This window comes from Crocuta crocuta, unplaced genomic scaffold (assembly GCF_008692635.1).
Source record: "Crocuta crocuta isolate KB4526 unplaced genomic scaffold, BGI_CrCroc_1.0 scaffold253, whole genome shotgun sequence".
In the NCBI taxonomy this organism is placed as follows: Eukaryota; Metazoa; Chordata; class Mammalia; order Carnivora; family Hyaenidae; genus Crocuta; species Crocuta crocuta.
The window spans coordinates 1,278,263-1,294,936 of NW_027529451.1; the positions used below are offsets into that span (position 1 = coordinate 1,278,263).

At 38.6% G+C, this 16,674-nt stretch overlaps 1 protein-coding gene across 4 annotated transcripts in view; it reads left to right on the forward strand.

Annotated features, from left to right (window-relative positions):
* NR1D2 (nuclear receptor subfamily 1 group D member 2) overlaps window positions 1-16,674 on the forward strand; it is a 39,088-nt gene that overhangs the window by 21,019 nt on the left and 1,395 nt on the right. For 3 of the 4 annotated variants that reach the window (XM_077760722.1, XM_077760718.1, XM_077760721.1), the window contains exon 8: window positions 3,882-4,121. In XM_077760722.1, coding sequence (XP_077616848.1) covers window positions 3,882-4,078 — 197 coding nt within the window. In that variant the 3' untranslated portion in view covers window positions 4,079-4,121. Of the gene's footprint in view, window positions 1-3,881; window positions 4,122-16,674 lie in introns of those variants that run through there. The other variant, XM_077760719.1, reaches the window with a different exon arrangement.

Here is a 16,674-nt window from a genome sequence, read left to right on the forward strand (position 1 = left end):
CATCATTGGGGGGGGGGGACCTCTGTCTACTTACCTGTCCATCCATAAACCATTTCCTGCTTATTGATTTTTGGTACATAAAAAAGTATGACATACTAAGTGAAAAAGACTGGTTATAGAAGAATATAATGCATTCTTATTTTTGTTATGTCTGTATATATGAAGGTACACAAACAACATATACATATGTACATAGTTTAATATATTTTTAAAAAGTATGTTGTTTTCACTGATAGTGTTTATGGAAGACTTAACCTTTATCACCTGAAAAGGACTGTTGTTATTGCTAAAGCAGAATCTAGACCAGAAAATAAAGTCTCTCCTTCCTTCTCCCAGCCTACTTTTCAGAGAACTAGATTTCTGTCTTTCTTTTTAATTTTTCTGATAGTTGGCCACCCAACTCTAAATACTGTGTAGAGTTGGGATTTTTTATTGAGTGGATACAACTGACAAAAATATCTTCTTTCTTTTTATAGGTTTAATTTTTACAGTTTGACTTATTTAAAATTTTAATATCCTCACATTCTTTGATCTTTCACTTTTACATAAATCTCTCAGATGGTTTAGATAGAATCTTCTCCTTAGACAGGGACACAGTATCCTTTTCTTCTATATCCTGCCGCCTTTTGCTATGCCATTTCTTTTACATTGTCAGGAGTAAAAATATTTACATTCTATTCTATAGGTGATTAGTTTCCGTGCTTTGTTCATCAGATGATTCTAAGTATTGAAAAGTAAAAATTCTACATTTACAGTATTATGATTATGTAAATAGTGCTCACAGTACTCACACCGTGGATTGAAATGGTAGACAGGGCAATGTAAATCTTGCCCTAAACCTGTGCCACCCAAGGGAGGAATGTTTTAAGTATCAGATAACAAATGGATTATTTATATTCTCTATTATTGCTTAGAATTAAGCAACATTATAGTTTGCTTTATATTTAAAATTGCTTTTTGTTTTTCTTGGAACCTACGGTTGCCATCTGGGTTTTGTTTTGGTTCTCAGAAGAAATGTGAGTTAGTTTCTAGGTCTCATTATATAGTTTTATCCTCACAGCAGACCTGATGTGAGCTAGCTACATTATCCTCAAATATAGGCGAGAAATTTGAGGAACGAAAGAGGTTAAATAATTTGCCCAGAGTCGTGCATTTTTAAAAATTGGCTGAGGATGCATTTGAACTCCTATTAGTCTTTGAAGCTTCAAAGCCTTTCTGCTGTACTACTTGTTAACAGAACAGCTCTAGCTGCTAAGGGAGAGAGAAATCTGAAACATGATACTTGGCTGTGAGGTTGGAAGACTCTTGGTACCATGGAGAAAAAGGGAATTATACCTGAAAGGTAAATTTTTCTTGAGATTGTGTGAAATGGCAGCAGTCACTTGCAGTTGAAGATGAGGGACGGGCATATAGTTGTGAGACCAAAGTTCATCTAGAAATGGATCTTGTAGGAAGTGAGTATGAATAGAGAAATTAGGTGAGGAGCAGAGACTTCGGAGAGGGATGAAGAACCAGCTAAGGAGGTAGAGGAGAGATGTAGCAGGAATTTAACTATACAAGTAAGTAGTATTGCATTTAGTACATCATTTAGAAGATGAATTTCCATTTCAGTCTGTGCATTCTGTTGTTATAATTTCTAGAACATTATTGTTTATGATCCAGCTAGATTTGTAGGTAGATTATTTGGCCTTGAAATCATGAAACCATGGTTTTAGAAATTGAGATTTTAGGAAAATTTAATACAGTTTACATTTTTTAGGTATAGGAATCCATTTCCCTGAAGTTCTGAGTTATATAGAAGAAGCATAGGTCATCCCAACACAAAATGTTCACTGAAGGTCTAACACAAATACCTTTCTTACTTGTGTTTCTTTCTTTGCCTATTTAGATTATTTGGTTTGTGGGGCTCACTGTCATTCTTAACCAGTTGGTATTGTAAAGTACTGATGATACGATACAAAGCAGGTATTTTCCTCTGCTTATAATAAGGGCTATCTAAAGGAAGGAATTTGGCTTGTTATAGTCACTGCTAATTCCCTACCATTCCCTACAGTAGCCACACACATTCAGTAAGTGTTTGGTGAGGGAATTAATAAATTGCAAGAATGTTGAAAATAGGGTTACTTGAATATTAAAGGCAAGGGAGACTCTTGGAAGCATTATTGAAGGCTTTAAGTAGTTTTGCCAAGATGGCACTTAAGATTGTATGACCAAAGTCAAATGTCAGGAGGTCTTTTGTCCATGTAACAATTTTGTCTGAAAACATGACCCCCCCCCAACCAGTAGTCAAAATTGAATTTGTTTCTTTTTCCATAAGAATTAGTGTGTAGTTGAATAATAATCCAAATTTTATTAAATGTAAGATAAACCTATTTTTATCATTTTTTCTGCATTTAGAGTTTGAACAAACATTTTCCCCCTTTACTATGAAATTTTAGTCCTTGTTCAAGTGTTTGCATTGCAGGTGGCCTTTTTAGCTACCAGTTACAATGCAAAGCCTCAATATCTTTATAAAAAATGAATAAAGGGTTTGTATGGCCAGAAAATTTTGCTTCCTTGGCAGTGTCTTTCTTATTAATTACAACTCCCTGTACTAGGAGCCACTGAATATTTCTTGTGCATTACTGCCTCCTGTTGTAAAGGGAAGAAATAGCCCTTAATGAGGAGGAAAAGCCAATGGGCTAACAACATAGGTTTGGCTAATTTTAAGATACTTTCTTTTCTTGTTAGTTTATACCAAATCATTAATCAACACTTTGTATGAGGAGCCTAATAAATACAGTATGTTAAATGAAAGTGAATGCCTGGGTTATAATTAGATAATAAAGTTGCATAGCATATTAGTTATCTATTACTGCGTAACAAATTACCTTAAAACTTAGTGGCTTTTTAATCTCATAGCTTCTGAGGGTTAGGAATATGGTGTGTCTTAGATGGGTACCTCTGGCTGAAGGTTTGTTAGGAGCTTGTAGCCAACTGTGAGCAGGGCTGTGGTCAACTATAAAGACTCAACTAGGTAAGGATCTGCTGTTTCTAGGCTTATTCATGTGGTTGTTGACAGGATGCATTTCCCTGCAAGATGTTGGACCGAGTGCCTTAGTTCTTTGCTGGCTGTTGGCTAGAAACCACCATTAGTTCCTTAGCACCTGGGCCATTCCATAGGCAGCTCACAACATGGTATCTGGCCTTTCTCAGAGTAAGTGAGCACAAGTATACTAAAGATGGAAGTCAGGTTTTTGTGCTGTGTTGTTTTTTTGTAATCTATTTGTTAGTAGTGAATCAGTAAATCTAGCCCACTCAAGAGGAAAGGAAGCATTTGCCTCAGAGATTTACTGTGAAGATTAAATGAGGATTAAATATATGTAAAAAAAAAAAAAAAAAAAAAAAAGAAAGGGATACCCAAGGGTATGTATACCAGGATGAGGGAATCATTGGTGGCCATTTTAGAGGTTGCCTGCCACACATGGTAACCTACAAATGTGGAAATATTCCAAATGAAGTAAAAATATATTTGTTAACTACATTATTCATTGTATTTTCTCATTGAGAAGCAGTTGAAATTAGCAGATGGCATGTAATTTTAAACATCAGAACCTCTAGTTTTGTGAACAGAATACTAAGCACTAAAGAATTTTGACTTGTCAGGTGTACTGTGTGATATATCTTTATAATATAATCAATAGATATAAAAATTTGCCATTGGGATTTAGAAAATTTTGTTAACTATCTTTTGTCTTTGTTCCAGTGTATAAAACCTTGTTTTAAATTCGTTAATGAGATTGATGAGCAAGAATTATATTTAATGTTTTCTCTTAATTGATATTTATATTTAATGTTAATAACATGCCCTCTATTCATGTCTCTCTATTCCTTACTATTAGATCGATCTGGAATAGAAAATGTCAACTCTGTTGAGGCTTTGCAGGAAACTCTCATCCGTGCACTAAGGACCTTAATAATGAAAAACCATCCAAACGAGGCCTCTATTTTTACAAAACTTCTTCTAAAGTTGCCAGATCTTCGGTCTTTAAACAACATGCACTCTGAGGAGCTCTTGGCCTTTAAAGTTCACCCCTAAGGTCTTTGTTTATTTAAACATGAACTGACTTATGCTAACTGTACATTTTGTGCTAAAATGCTTATTTATATGTGTATACCATATGTGGGAGATAGAAAAGACCTTTAAGACAATACAGGATTGTAGGCTGTCTCTGTAATCATGCAGTAGCTGTTTGGATTGAGGTTTCTCCAGCCATGGTTAGACACTGACCGCATTTCCCATATAGACCAATCAGCTGTGTTGCACTTAAACTGGAGAAGTTACACTGAATTATAGTCACACTGAATGTTAGACTTTTCATTTGCCAAAACCAAAAACCATTTTGATCTCCCTGTGGTATAAATATAACGCACAATTACAAGTATATGAGGACTTAAAAATTAACCTTTTGTGGTAGAAATTCTGTTGTATGACAAAAACTTGATTGCACCACAAGACCATTTGATCTGGTAATTGGAGACACTGTGCAGTTTAGGAGATCTCCATGTGTGTATTTTGCTCTGCCACTGTTAAAGTGTATGATCCTGGGCAGGTTGGTTGGTTGTGGAAAATGAAAATTGATAGTGTACTCAGTCCCCCACTTCACAGATACTAAACATTGTCTATAACACATATTTACCTCTTGGGAGATAGGCACTATGTAAATAAGGTAACATTTTTGTTATTATAATTTTCATAATAATATTCTTTTCTTATTTCTAAGTATTTCTGAGAAATCATTTCACAGTCCATACCAACCTATTATTCAGGGTTCCTGCATATGTGTGGGGTATCCTCTTGGCACACACATATTCAAAGTTTATGGGTACATCAGATACAGAGTATGTGTACATAATATCTGTGTGAACATAGTCATACATAAACACGTTTCTTCACAATATTTTAAACTGTGAAGAACTTTATTATTCAATAAACTTAAAACAAGAGGTGTCAAAGACTTAAGTTAGGTGCATTTTACCTGTTGATGACATAACCATTGCTTTAAATGTTTAGACAGTAGAATATTGAATTTATGCTCTATTTTTATGTAAGCAGCACTTAATGTAAAAGTACAACAGGCAGGGGAGTCCAAATTTCAAAAAATATGTATTTTAGAGTTCATCTTTGGTAAGAACTTTGGTTCAGGATACTAAAAAGTTCAATCAGATTCTTTGTACTAAAAAAGGTTACATTGCCCCTTACACACATGCTGCAGCTTGGTGATAAATATTTTGATCCTTTTTGGAGAACCAATCAATGTTTAAGAAAACTGTATAATATGTTGGCGGTGCGTGTGTGTATGCATGTGTGCGCAAGTGTGTTCTGAGTCCACTCTTTTTTTTTCTCCTAAATAACACTACAGGGATTTTATCAAATTAGATTTAATCTAGAATTTGAAAAAAAATCATTTAGTATGTGTGACCTACAGGCTTAGAAATGGTACAGAAACCTTTCATCCACATTTCTAATATTGGGCTTTATTAAATAGAGAAGATCAACCTCTGTTGTTGGCAGTGGGAGAAATAGCCAAAGTTGAGGATTTTATGTATGTCTTTCTGTTTCCCTAGAAAATTATAATTAATTGGAATTTTTTGGAAAAGATTGCCTTCTGTATAATTTTGGGATTATATAAAACTGCAAGAATGGAAAGAGCCTGCTTTACTGTATTCAGCCTGTTACTTTAATGACATGTGAGCAGAATGCCTTATTTTGTAATCTTGTTTAACTTGTTGCTACTGGGACTTGAATTTCTGTGGCACTTGTTAAGTAAGTTAAAAAAAAGTTAAATCCTCTCATTATTAAAGAGGAAAGGTGATGGTGAAGTCTGTAATACAATATAAACCATAATTGTGATTTACCTTACATTGGTAAGACTTTTATGGGATATACAGTATAGTTTTTGTGAATTATTTACATGATAGCATTATCTTTTTATAATTTTTTTCCTATGATAAATGCATAGTTTTCTTCTATGGGGAATAGAAACGGCTTTTTGAAGTAATCCTGAAAACCTCAAAGATCATGTTTATTCTTAATTTTTGCCTTTTGCATAAGCCTCTTTATATAACATGTTATCTTAAAAACAATTACTGTGTTTAGGAATGTGTAACCAGAAGTAATGTTAGTATTGCTTATAAAACTTTAGTTAGGTTCAATATATACACGTATACATCTATATATAGGTATGTAGGTTCGCATTTGTCTTGTAAAATTTTATTTGAACGAATTCTTCCTATAGGTAATGGGAAACAAAATTAATAGTTCATATGCCACTTGTAGCATCTCTATATTTGAAAATAGCCCAGTATTAAAACTTCTAAAATTAAACCAGCAGCCTATTATAAGCACATTCTTTGATTGAATCATTGGGTACAAACTTTACTAAATGTGGAGAAGACAACCAGTTTGGGAAACTTCTGAGTTGGTGGGACACTGTTGATTAATTGATAATGTACTGTATGAATTAAGTGATGCTTTAACTCTGATTTTACATTTTAAAGTTAAAATGTGGGCATTATGTCAGCAAACTTAAGGGCATTATGTCAGCAAGCTTAAAACATTTTTTTTTTCTGTGCTTTTAATGTATCTCTACATGATCTGAGAGAGGATTCAAGCTTTTTAGAGAGAAATAGCTGAGGGAAAGGGGAAACATCTTCAGTTGAAGCTTTTCCTTAATGGCGATGGTTTAATTACAGATAAAACTAGAAGGCAATTTCAGTGGATTAAGTGTATAGCTTTTGTATCTACATTTCAAGAAATTACCATTGTAACTTGATAAGAAATGATTTATTTTATGTAAACATCATTGCAAAGCAAGGTGTAGAAGCTCAGCTAGATTTATTACTGTGCACGAGAGTAAATACCTATCTCAATTATTCTTTTTCTTTTTCCAATATAAAGTTTGCTGAATGTACAAGAAGAGTTTATCACTTAGGATATAGAATTTTTTTTAGGGGTTGGGGGGATGGGATCTGTCAGGAAATCACCTATAAACAAAGATTGTCTTGATTTGATTCAAAATGTAAAACTTGAAGCTATCCTTGAACTAATGTGGAACAATAAAATGGCTATTGTTTTAAAAACGATAGAAATATATTGTCAAGATATGAATTACGTTTATTTTCTACAAACTGTTATTGATGAGGACATGGGTAATATCTTCATGTTTCTGAAAAGTAATCTGTACATGGGGGGAGGGGATAATAAATATTATTTCTAACCAACTGTGGTTTTTGGTATCTTTCTGTCTTGATGTTTTCGGAAGACTCAAATTTTACTACTTTCCCTTGAACACAGTGGGATGTCTTACCTGAATCTGATTCAGCATAGAGGAATGTTGATATGTAGGGCTCTTTTTAAAAGATTTTAGGGGCACCTAGGTGGCTCAGTCAGTTAAGTGTCTGACTTTTGGTTTTGGCTCAGGTCAGAATCTCACATGTGGCTCATGGGTTCTAGCCCCACGTTGGGCTCTGTGCTGACAGTGCAGATCCTGCTTGGGATTCTCTCTCTCTCTCCCCACCCCCCAAATAAACATTAAAAAAATAAGAAAAGATTTTACTTTGTTCAGAGGGTCCAGCAAGAATTGTCGCTGTTTTCTATAATGCCAGATGAATAGTGGTTTGCTGTATCTGGTAAGGTAATCTTTTTTAGATGGAGATGGTAAGAGAGGAAAGGGGTGCTTGATCTAGCCAAGACAGCCTTGGTCATGAATGGGATAGGGTGCCTCAGCAAGATCACTACCCCCCTCCCCTTTCCTAGGGTGTGTACCTATTCTGGCGAAGTTGAGGCAATTACTTAAATCGGCACTCCCTGCAGTTTTCCAGGCTAGTAATATCCACTGCTTTTCTGTGGATGTTAATGGATATTAGGTGGAAGAAATGGGCTCCTTGATTACATAAACTTGGAAATGCTGGGTTAACAAGGTTACTGAGATGCCTTTTTGTCAGTCCTGTTCTCTAATGAGCAAGTGTGTATCGTGAGTTTTTGAGGAAGTGTTTAGTGGAATGCATTTTTTCCCAAACTTCCTCTGCCAAGTAGGCTTTCCCTGCCCTTTTTTCTGTGTTGAGCATTTGTTGGGACTCCTTGGAAGGTGTGATTTCAGGAGAAAAAACTTGTTAATCCCAAACTTTGGGTGTTGATAAAGATACTGATCACATTCTGTGGATTACTGTACAAATTTGTAATTTGCCCTTTTTTTTGCACAGTGTAAGAAACAGCTCTAAATAAATGTCTGGTTGATGGAAAACAAAATAGATTAAGTTCCTTGTGCATGTTGGAAGTGCTGCATGTGAGTAAATGAGTATAGATAGCCAATTCGTGGATCTGGTCTTAAGTTTTCACACTCACTTAGGTCTATTAAAATTTGTCACATTTGCTTTTCTTCATTCTTGATCTGTCTAAAGGTTTAGTAACAACTTTGGCCTCTATTCTAGTAGCCACATCAGAATTGCTCTTCACAATGTCAAAATTGGTGGAGGAACCATAAGGGTAGTCTTCGGAGGAACTTAAAACCTCCAGAATGTTTTCTGTGGGGCATGGTCCCAGGAATGTAAAGATAGTCTCAAAATTAGCAGTTCCCCTACATTTTAATATACATTACTAAAGAGGATAAGATCGGTGGTTTCAATAAGACTCAAATACCTGGGATAAAAATGGTGTTTTTAAATGTTTTTCCCCCTCTGTTTTCCTACCGGTGTCCGGAGTTCAGTATGATGTAAAAAGTCTCTAAGGTAAGTTCTGTGTTTTTTCTCTTCTACAGTTTCATTTTTCTCTCAATTCTCCTTATCCATAGTTCTCCTGCCCCATTACTTTGTTTTGCTTGTAAATTTTCATCTGTTCTTTCCCCCTCTACAGTAGCCATTTCATTTCCTGTTTAGGTTCTGCAGTTAAATGCAACTCAGGTAGTTTCCAAAGTGGAAAGCACCTATGATTTCATGCTCTCTTGATCATCTTTTTGTTCCCTACAGTGAGGCTGCTCTCTGTTAACAGGTCTTCTAAGCTGTTTTATCCAACAAGACTTTTGAAGAGTAAACTGACGGTTTAGTTATTCATTGCTCACACACATTTATTGAACGTGTATGTCTCAGGAATTTTTTAAAAATCCAAATACAAAATGAGTTTCCTTGAAAACCCAGGGCACTAATCCAGACGGTGTTGTGGAAGTTATGCGCACATGGAGCGAATGGCCACCAATCATAGCATCTTAAGTAGCAATTGCCAGCAAATGCTGTTCCAGACATGGGTGCTGGAGACAGTTTATGGTCTCTTGAGGTCTCACTGTTACATTTCCAGGGATTTACAGACCTGGTTGTTAAAAGACCGCTATTTTATTAAAAAATTATATAAGCTTGGAATCGGATTATATTGGAGAAGATAATGCTCAAAACACTTACTAGTTATTGTACATTTTACTGTTATTTATGCTTTTGAGGCTCCATACCTTTATTTTTATGGATCTGGTGGCAATACTTGAGAATGGCATGCACACCTCTACTCAATTCCCTAAGTGATGGCACACAGGTAGCTCAAAATTGGCTGTGGTAGGATTATTTACAATATGGAAAGCTCCAAACGCTAGGACTCAGAGCTTGACTTACTGTATTTTTGGTTGTCTAGATGTAGGCAAGTGATGGAGAAAGTGAATACAAATTACACTTAAAAGTGCCCCATGCCTGTAGCCCTTAAACACTGCAAACAGAAAGTTGACAAAATAGTCCAGTATTTGAAAAATATTACCTGATTCAGCAAGTAAGTTGGTCGCATCAATGGTAAATCAAGTTTTTTTTTTTAATGTTTTATTTATTTCTGAGAGAGAGAGACAGACAAAGAATCCCAAGCAGGCTCCAGGCTCTGAGCTGGCAGTCAGCACAGAGCTCGTCGCGGGGCTCGAACCCAGGAACGCGAGATCATGACCTAAGCCGAAGTCGGACGCTTAACCGACTGGGCCACCCAGGCGCCCCGGTAAATAAAATTCTGACTTGATTTTTGTTTTATTAATATACTTAAAATATCAACATTTATGTCAGAATTGTACTTGTCAGCTGCAACTTCAGCAAAAATAATGGAATGCATCCTGTGAAAAATTAATTGGTTAATGGAGTTTACAGTAAAGAGTAGTGTAGAAGCTGTAAAAGAAATAATCTGTACACACAGCATTTATACACACACACACGCACACACTCCTGAGGTACTTTCCCTCAGAGTGGTAATTGAATGTTTACCAGGACACACCACTGTTAACCCCAAGAAGTAATTCAGTTTCCTGAAAGAAACCAAGGCTCAGAGCGTGGAAGTAATCTGCTCGAGGTCACACCGCTACTGAGTGGAGAGTTGATCATCATAAAACCCAGATGTCTGAGCAGAGGGCTTGCCCCACGCCTAAGAGCGGGGGCACTGGCCTTGGGTGTCCTTGGCACACTGCTCTGATCTGTATATACATGTCGAGCTGCTCTTCACGGGTTTGGGGATGGATAGAGAGGAAGCTCGTTAATCAAGCATTCAATGCATAATGTGAGTTTGAGGTTAGCCCCTACAAAAAATTTTCTCTTCCGCCTAAGAGGCTTCAACTACTTCAAGTGGTCGCAAGACTAAAGGAGCCGTCAACAGCGAAGCAGCAGCACGAGGTCGTTGTTTTTCCTTAGGAAATGCAGGAAGTAGGCTTGGGTGGGGGCGGTTAATAAGTGTGGAAAGCACGCCCTGGAGTTCTCCCTGGGCCAGTCTCGGGGCGCTGTCCCTCACGGGCGCCCCAGGGCTGCGAGGTGGCAGTTTCCCAAGGAGGCCTTTCTCGGCGGGAAATTGCTCTGACAGTTCAGACTGTGGTCACCTCAACCTTCAGCTACCACCGATTTCCCGGAACTCCCTCAGGAGAAGCTAAACCAGCCATTTCCAAGCCCCCAGACAAGAATACAGTAGTTCTCTCTTACCGGCAGTTTAGCTTTCCGTGATCTCAGTTACCGCCCTCGGTGGGAAGCAGCTGATCCTCCTGGAGGAGGCAGGAGCCCGGTGGTGCGTCGCAAGGCCCACCCACCACGTTCGCCTACGTCATCACGTAGACATGGCGTGTGTGCAGTCATCGCGAGAAGGTTGAGTACAGCGCAGGGAGGTGCTTTCAGAGAGTATGTTCACATACCTTTTATTACAGTATATTGTTGCGTTATTATTTTAAAAAGTTATTTATAATCTCTCACTGCACCTAACTTATAAATTAAATCCCATGATAGGTCTGTATGTACAGGGAAAGCCATGGTGCACGTCTAGGATTGGGTACATTGGGTACTTCCGCGGTTTCAGGCATCCACTGGGGTATCTGCAGCTAAGGGACACTGCTATATAGAAGAAAGGTCCTTAGTAGTCTAGTAGGTGCTATCATTGTTTAAGGTGTACAAAGGACAGGAATAATTGGTTCTATGTCCCTTGATAGTAAAAATAGCAAAGAATTCCATGTCTTTGAGTTTTGAATATTCTCATCATTTATTGTGGATTGAGGCTACCTTTGTAGTTGTGTTTCTGCTCTGCAGTGATCTTGAAAAGATCCCATCACCTTCTCAGCTCAGCTCCCCTCTGTAAAGTGAGGGCATTTAACTGTGTGCTCTCCTAGGGCGAACATTTGTGATACGATGATATATAAACAACAGAGTTAAAAAAGAAAAAAAGCCAGAGAGTGAAAAATTTCTTGTGTGTGGAGGTAAGGTGAGGGGGGAGGGGAGACACAGAAACATGGTTCCTGTAGCTAAAAATGGACGGATCACACTTGACTTAACCTGATGTGACATTGCACCCTGCTGGCCAGCCATCTGTCCGTGGTCCTTGTGGTGTGACTCCTTGCTCCCTCGTGCCTTCCTCAATGCTCCGTGCTCACAGTACCTTTAGCTCAAAGTCATCTCTCAGTGTCAGGAACAGGAAGTGTGCTGGGGGAAGAGGGGTCATTGTGAAGGAGTTTCATATCCCCTAGGGTTCCCAATGCCCAGTGGAAGGGGCAACTGAAACTAGAGAACAGCACAAAGCACAAGGAACGTCAGGAACCCCCCGGCCCAGTGGCAGCGCTCTAGCAGGTCCTGAATTTTTAGGTCAACGTTTCTATTCAACCTTTCCTGCATCACAGCTCTTCCCAGTTCTTGATCATAACAAAAATGTAAATTTTTGTAGTTCAAGTGTGAAAGTTTTTTGTAGCTGATGATTCTGTCTCTTCCCTTAAGTCCTTTTAATTTTTTCCAACCCTCAAGGTAGTCAGGAAAATGTTCACCATCTAAAACCAGAACTTCTACTTACTGTCACTTTCTAACACTCTTAGCTGACAAAATCAAAAGAATTTTATAGTGAACTCCCAGACACCTGTCACCTATATTTTACCATTCACATTTTATTGTACTTGAGAATTACAGGGCTTTCTATCCTTCCATCCATCAAACCATCTTGGGATTTCTTAAAATGCATTTCAGAGTAAATGGCAGTCCTCAATAAACTTCCCCCTAAATTTTTATCTTGTATATTATTTACTAGAATTAAATATTGACTTAATCATTTTTTGATGTAAAATTTATAGACAGTGAAATGCATAAGCCTTTAGAGTATATCTGCCACTTTATTTTCACAGATGCATTCTCACTGCATAACCCAAAAGCCAGTTGAGATATAGAAAATTAGCATCATCTCAGAAAGTTCTCTCAAGCCCCTTTCTAGGCAGCCCCCACCCCTCAGAAACAATAGCTATAGTTTTTATTTTTTTCCACTGCGGTTTAGACTAACCTATTCTATAACTTTATATGAATGGTATCATTGCCATATGTACTCTCTTATATAATAAGGTTTCTTTACTCAGCATAGTGTTTTTGAGATTTATCCATCATGATTTTATTCTTTTTAATGCTGAATAGTATTCCTTTGTATGGGTGTACCACAGTTTATTTATCCTATTAGTGGATGTCTGGGTTCTTTCCAGTTTGGGTTATTATGGACAAAGCTGTTATGAATACTCCTTTGTATTTGCAGTTGACTATAGCATGACCTAACCGTGGGGTAGGATTTGTGTTGGTTTCCAAGAGTTGAAGAGGCAGTGTATAATGCAAAACATGAAAAACAGGGAATTAAATCTTAATCCTTTCTGCTTGAGGTGTTACAGAAAAAGCGGCTCACCAATTAGAAGATGTTTAAGAGCTAGTTAAAAGGGAGTTTAACCATAAGAATATTTATTACTTATTTCCTGCATAAAACCTCTGGTAGCAGGCCAATTCCAAACTCGTTCAGTAGCTCCAAATGCCATTAAGAGCCCAGGAGCTTGGGGCACCTGGGTGGCTCAGCTGGTTAAGCGTCCGGCTTCAGCTCAGGTCATGATCTCACAGTTTGTGAGTTTGAGCCCCACGTCGGGCTCTGTGCTGACGGCTCAGAGCCAGGAGCCTGCTTCAGATACTGTGTCTCCCTTTCTCTCTGCCCCTCCCCTGCTTGTGCTCTGTGTCTCTCTCAAAAATAAAAAACATTAAGTTTTGGAAAAAAAAAAAAAAGAACCCAGGAGCTCACCTCATACCCATTAGATTGGCCATTATCAGATGAATAAACAAAAGAAAATAACAAGTGTTGGTGAAGATGTAGAAAAATTGGAATAATTGTGCACTTGTGGTGGGAATGTGAAATGGTACAGTTTTGTGGAAAACAGTGTGGTGCTTCCTTAAAAAATTAAAAATAGAATTGCCATATAATCCAGCAATTCCACTTCCGGGTATACACCCAAACGAATTGAAAGCAGGGTCTTGAAGAGAAATCTGTACATCCATGTTATAGCAGTATTTTCATAATAGCCAAATGTTGGAAGCAACCCAGGTGTCCACTGCTGGGCGCAAAGCATGTGGTTGATACATACAGTGGAATATTATTCAAACTTAAAAAGGAAGGGAGTTCTGACACCTGCTACAACATGAATAAACCTTACGCTAAGTGAAATAAGCCAGTCACAAAAAGACAAATACTATATGATTCCACTTTATATGAAGTACCTAGAATTGTCACATTCATGGAGAATAGAGTGGTCATTTCCTGGGGATGGCAGGGTAGTGAGGGTGCGGAAGGAATGTTTCGGAGTTTTAGTTTTGCAAGATGAAAAAGTTCTGGAGACTTGTTGCACAATAAAATGATTGTACTTAAACACTACTGAACTTGATAGACTTAAAAATAGTTATGGTGGTAAATTCTATGTTATGTGTATTTTACCACAATTAATTAAAAAACCCAACCCAGTCGCTTCTGATCCTTCTTTGTCATCTTGTGCATATTTGTAATGTTTTCTCTTATGGTTGCAAGATGGTGCCACTGTTAGGCATCAAAGCAGAAGGACTATGTCCAGAGAAGAGGAGAGAGCTTCCTCTTGTTTATTAGGGAGAAACGTTTCTCTGTGGCCCTAACAAACTTCACCTCTCAGCTCCCATTGGCTAGATTATGTCTCATGCTACCAGGGAACTTGGAAAGCAAGTATGTACCATTTTTCAGCCTCTGTAGAGAGCAGCAGGCTTTTCCAGAAAGAGGAAAGGGTTGGGGATTGGCTTTTGGATAGGCAATCAACAGCATTATCTTCTGCATGGACTACTGTTAGGGAGGATGGGCCCTTCTTTGTGAGCTCAGCATTGATGGCCACTATCGGTGGCAACCAGAGCCAATCTTGGTTGATACGGGGATTGGCTTACCTGTAGTATATGCAGGGCCAGGGCAAGGGTACAAATGAAGACCACCAGCTTGCCATGTTCTTTTCCCACTCCTGCTTTTGTCCCATAGGATGAAGGACTTATTTTGTTTTTCCAGGAATTTTGTGAGCCAGTAGACTTTATGTTGGTATCTTGAAGTTGGCCACAGTGGGAATATTGATACTGTGGAACTGAGTAAATGCTACAGACTAGGGGTCTTTCCACCCCAAGTACCAGTGCCCTGCTGGACCTTTCACACAAGCTCATGGACACTCCAGCTCCTATGTCCAAGTTCTGTTCATCTTTTCTCTTTTACCATCCCTAGGGCCAAGTTCTATACATACTGGCAATGTGGTCTGGCTGTGGGAGAACCAAGGAAAGGGCCTTCTGCAGGGCCCTGGAAGGAGGCCCAGGGTCGTTTAGGTAGGGAGTTCAGGTACTGGAGCAATATCTGGAACAGGGTATAGATTCTGGGCATACTTGGCCTGGGGAGAGGGGCACAACTTTAGATCTGGAACTTCCAAAGTCTGACTTCAGGGCAGGGGACCAGTAGACTTGTAGGGTAGGGAAGAGAGGGAAATACTTTTGTCCACTCTCCCCAATCTTCTGCCTTTGACTGGATGGGAGAGAATCCCTCCATCCTTCATCTACCTGCCTAACTTCTCACCGAAGGGAGAATTGCTAGTCTAGTTTATCAGAACCCAGCACTCATTCATGGGCTATATTTTAGCAGTGGATGGAGTTTCTTTGTCTTAAAGTTTAGGATTTCCATAAGATGCAACTTTTGTAATTTGGTAACAGCTGGGCAGCTCACCTGTAACTGCACCTGGGTGTAAAGCTCAGGTTGGAATCCTTTCCATTTTAGATTCAGGAAGGAAGGAGACAAGACTCTTCACTTGAGTCTGTTAGGGTCGGATATGCAGCCTCTATCTTTAATTTGTACCTCCTAGAACAGCATTTCTCAAGGGGTAGTATGCAGACCAGCAGCATCAGGATCACCTGAGAACTTATTAGAAATTCATATTCTAGGGTCCCTCCCCACACCTCCTGGATCAGAAATTCTGGGGGTGTGCCCCAGCAGTGTTTTAATAAGTCCTCCAGGCAACTCTGTTGCAGCTGAAAGATTGGGAACCACTACTCTAGAAGAATATAGCTTGGTGTAATCATTTGCCAGGGCTGCTGGAATGAGGTACCACAGACCGGGTGGCAGAAATTTACCTCTCACAGGTCTGGAGTCTGGAAGTCTGAGATCAAAGTGTTGGCAGGGTTGGATCCTTCTGAGGGTCCCAACAGCAGACTCTGTTCCAGGCCTCTTTTATTGGCTTCTAGATGGCTCTGTTCTCCCTGTGTCTTCTTATCATCTTCCCTCTGTCCACATCTGTGTCCAAATTTCCTCTTCTTATAAGGACACCCATCTGATTGGATTAGGGCTGACCGTAATGACCTTGGTTTAACTTAGTGACCTCTTTAAAGACCCTATCTCCAAATATGGTTACATTCTGAGGGATTGTGGGTTAGGACTAAAACATATGGATTCTTTGGAGGACACAATTCAGCCTGTAACACTTGGGAAAACTGGTCATATAATTTATGCGTCTTTCTCCCTATTCCCCAGTTGTCAGCCTATAGAGGTCGGAGACTAGGTCTTCCTTATTTTTGTAGCTTTAGCATCTTACAAGATGCCCAACAATCTTTCAATAAATTTAAATTAATTGGCTGTGGATGGAAGAGCTTTTTGATGTTTTATTGGCGTTATGATCTTAAAACACTATTTTGCCTGTGTATCTGCAAAGCACACATCTCCATGCTTATGGTCTCAGGCCTTTTTTTCAAGGAAGTCTGATGTAAGACACTTATTGGCTGAGGTTTTACTACCTAATGTTGCTATAGATTTTTGAGTTGCTTAATCCTGCTTTCTCCTTTTGTGTGTGTGTGTGTGTGTGTGTGTGTGTGTGTGTGTGTGTGTGT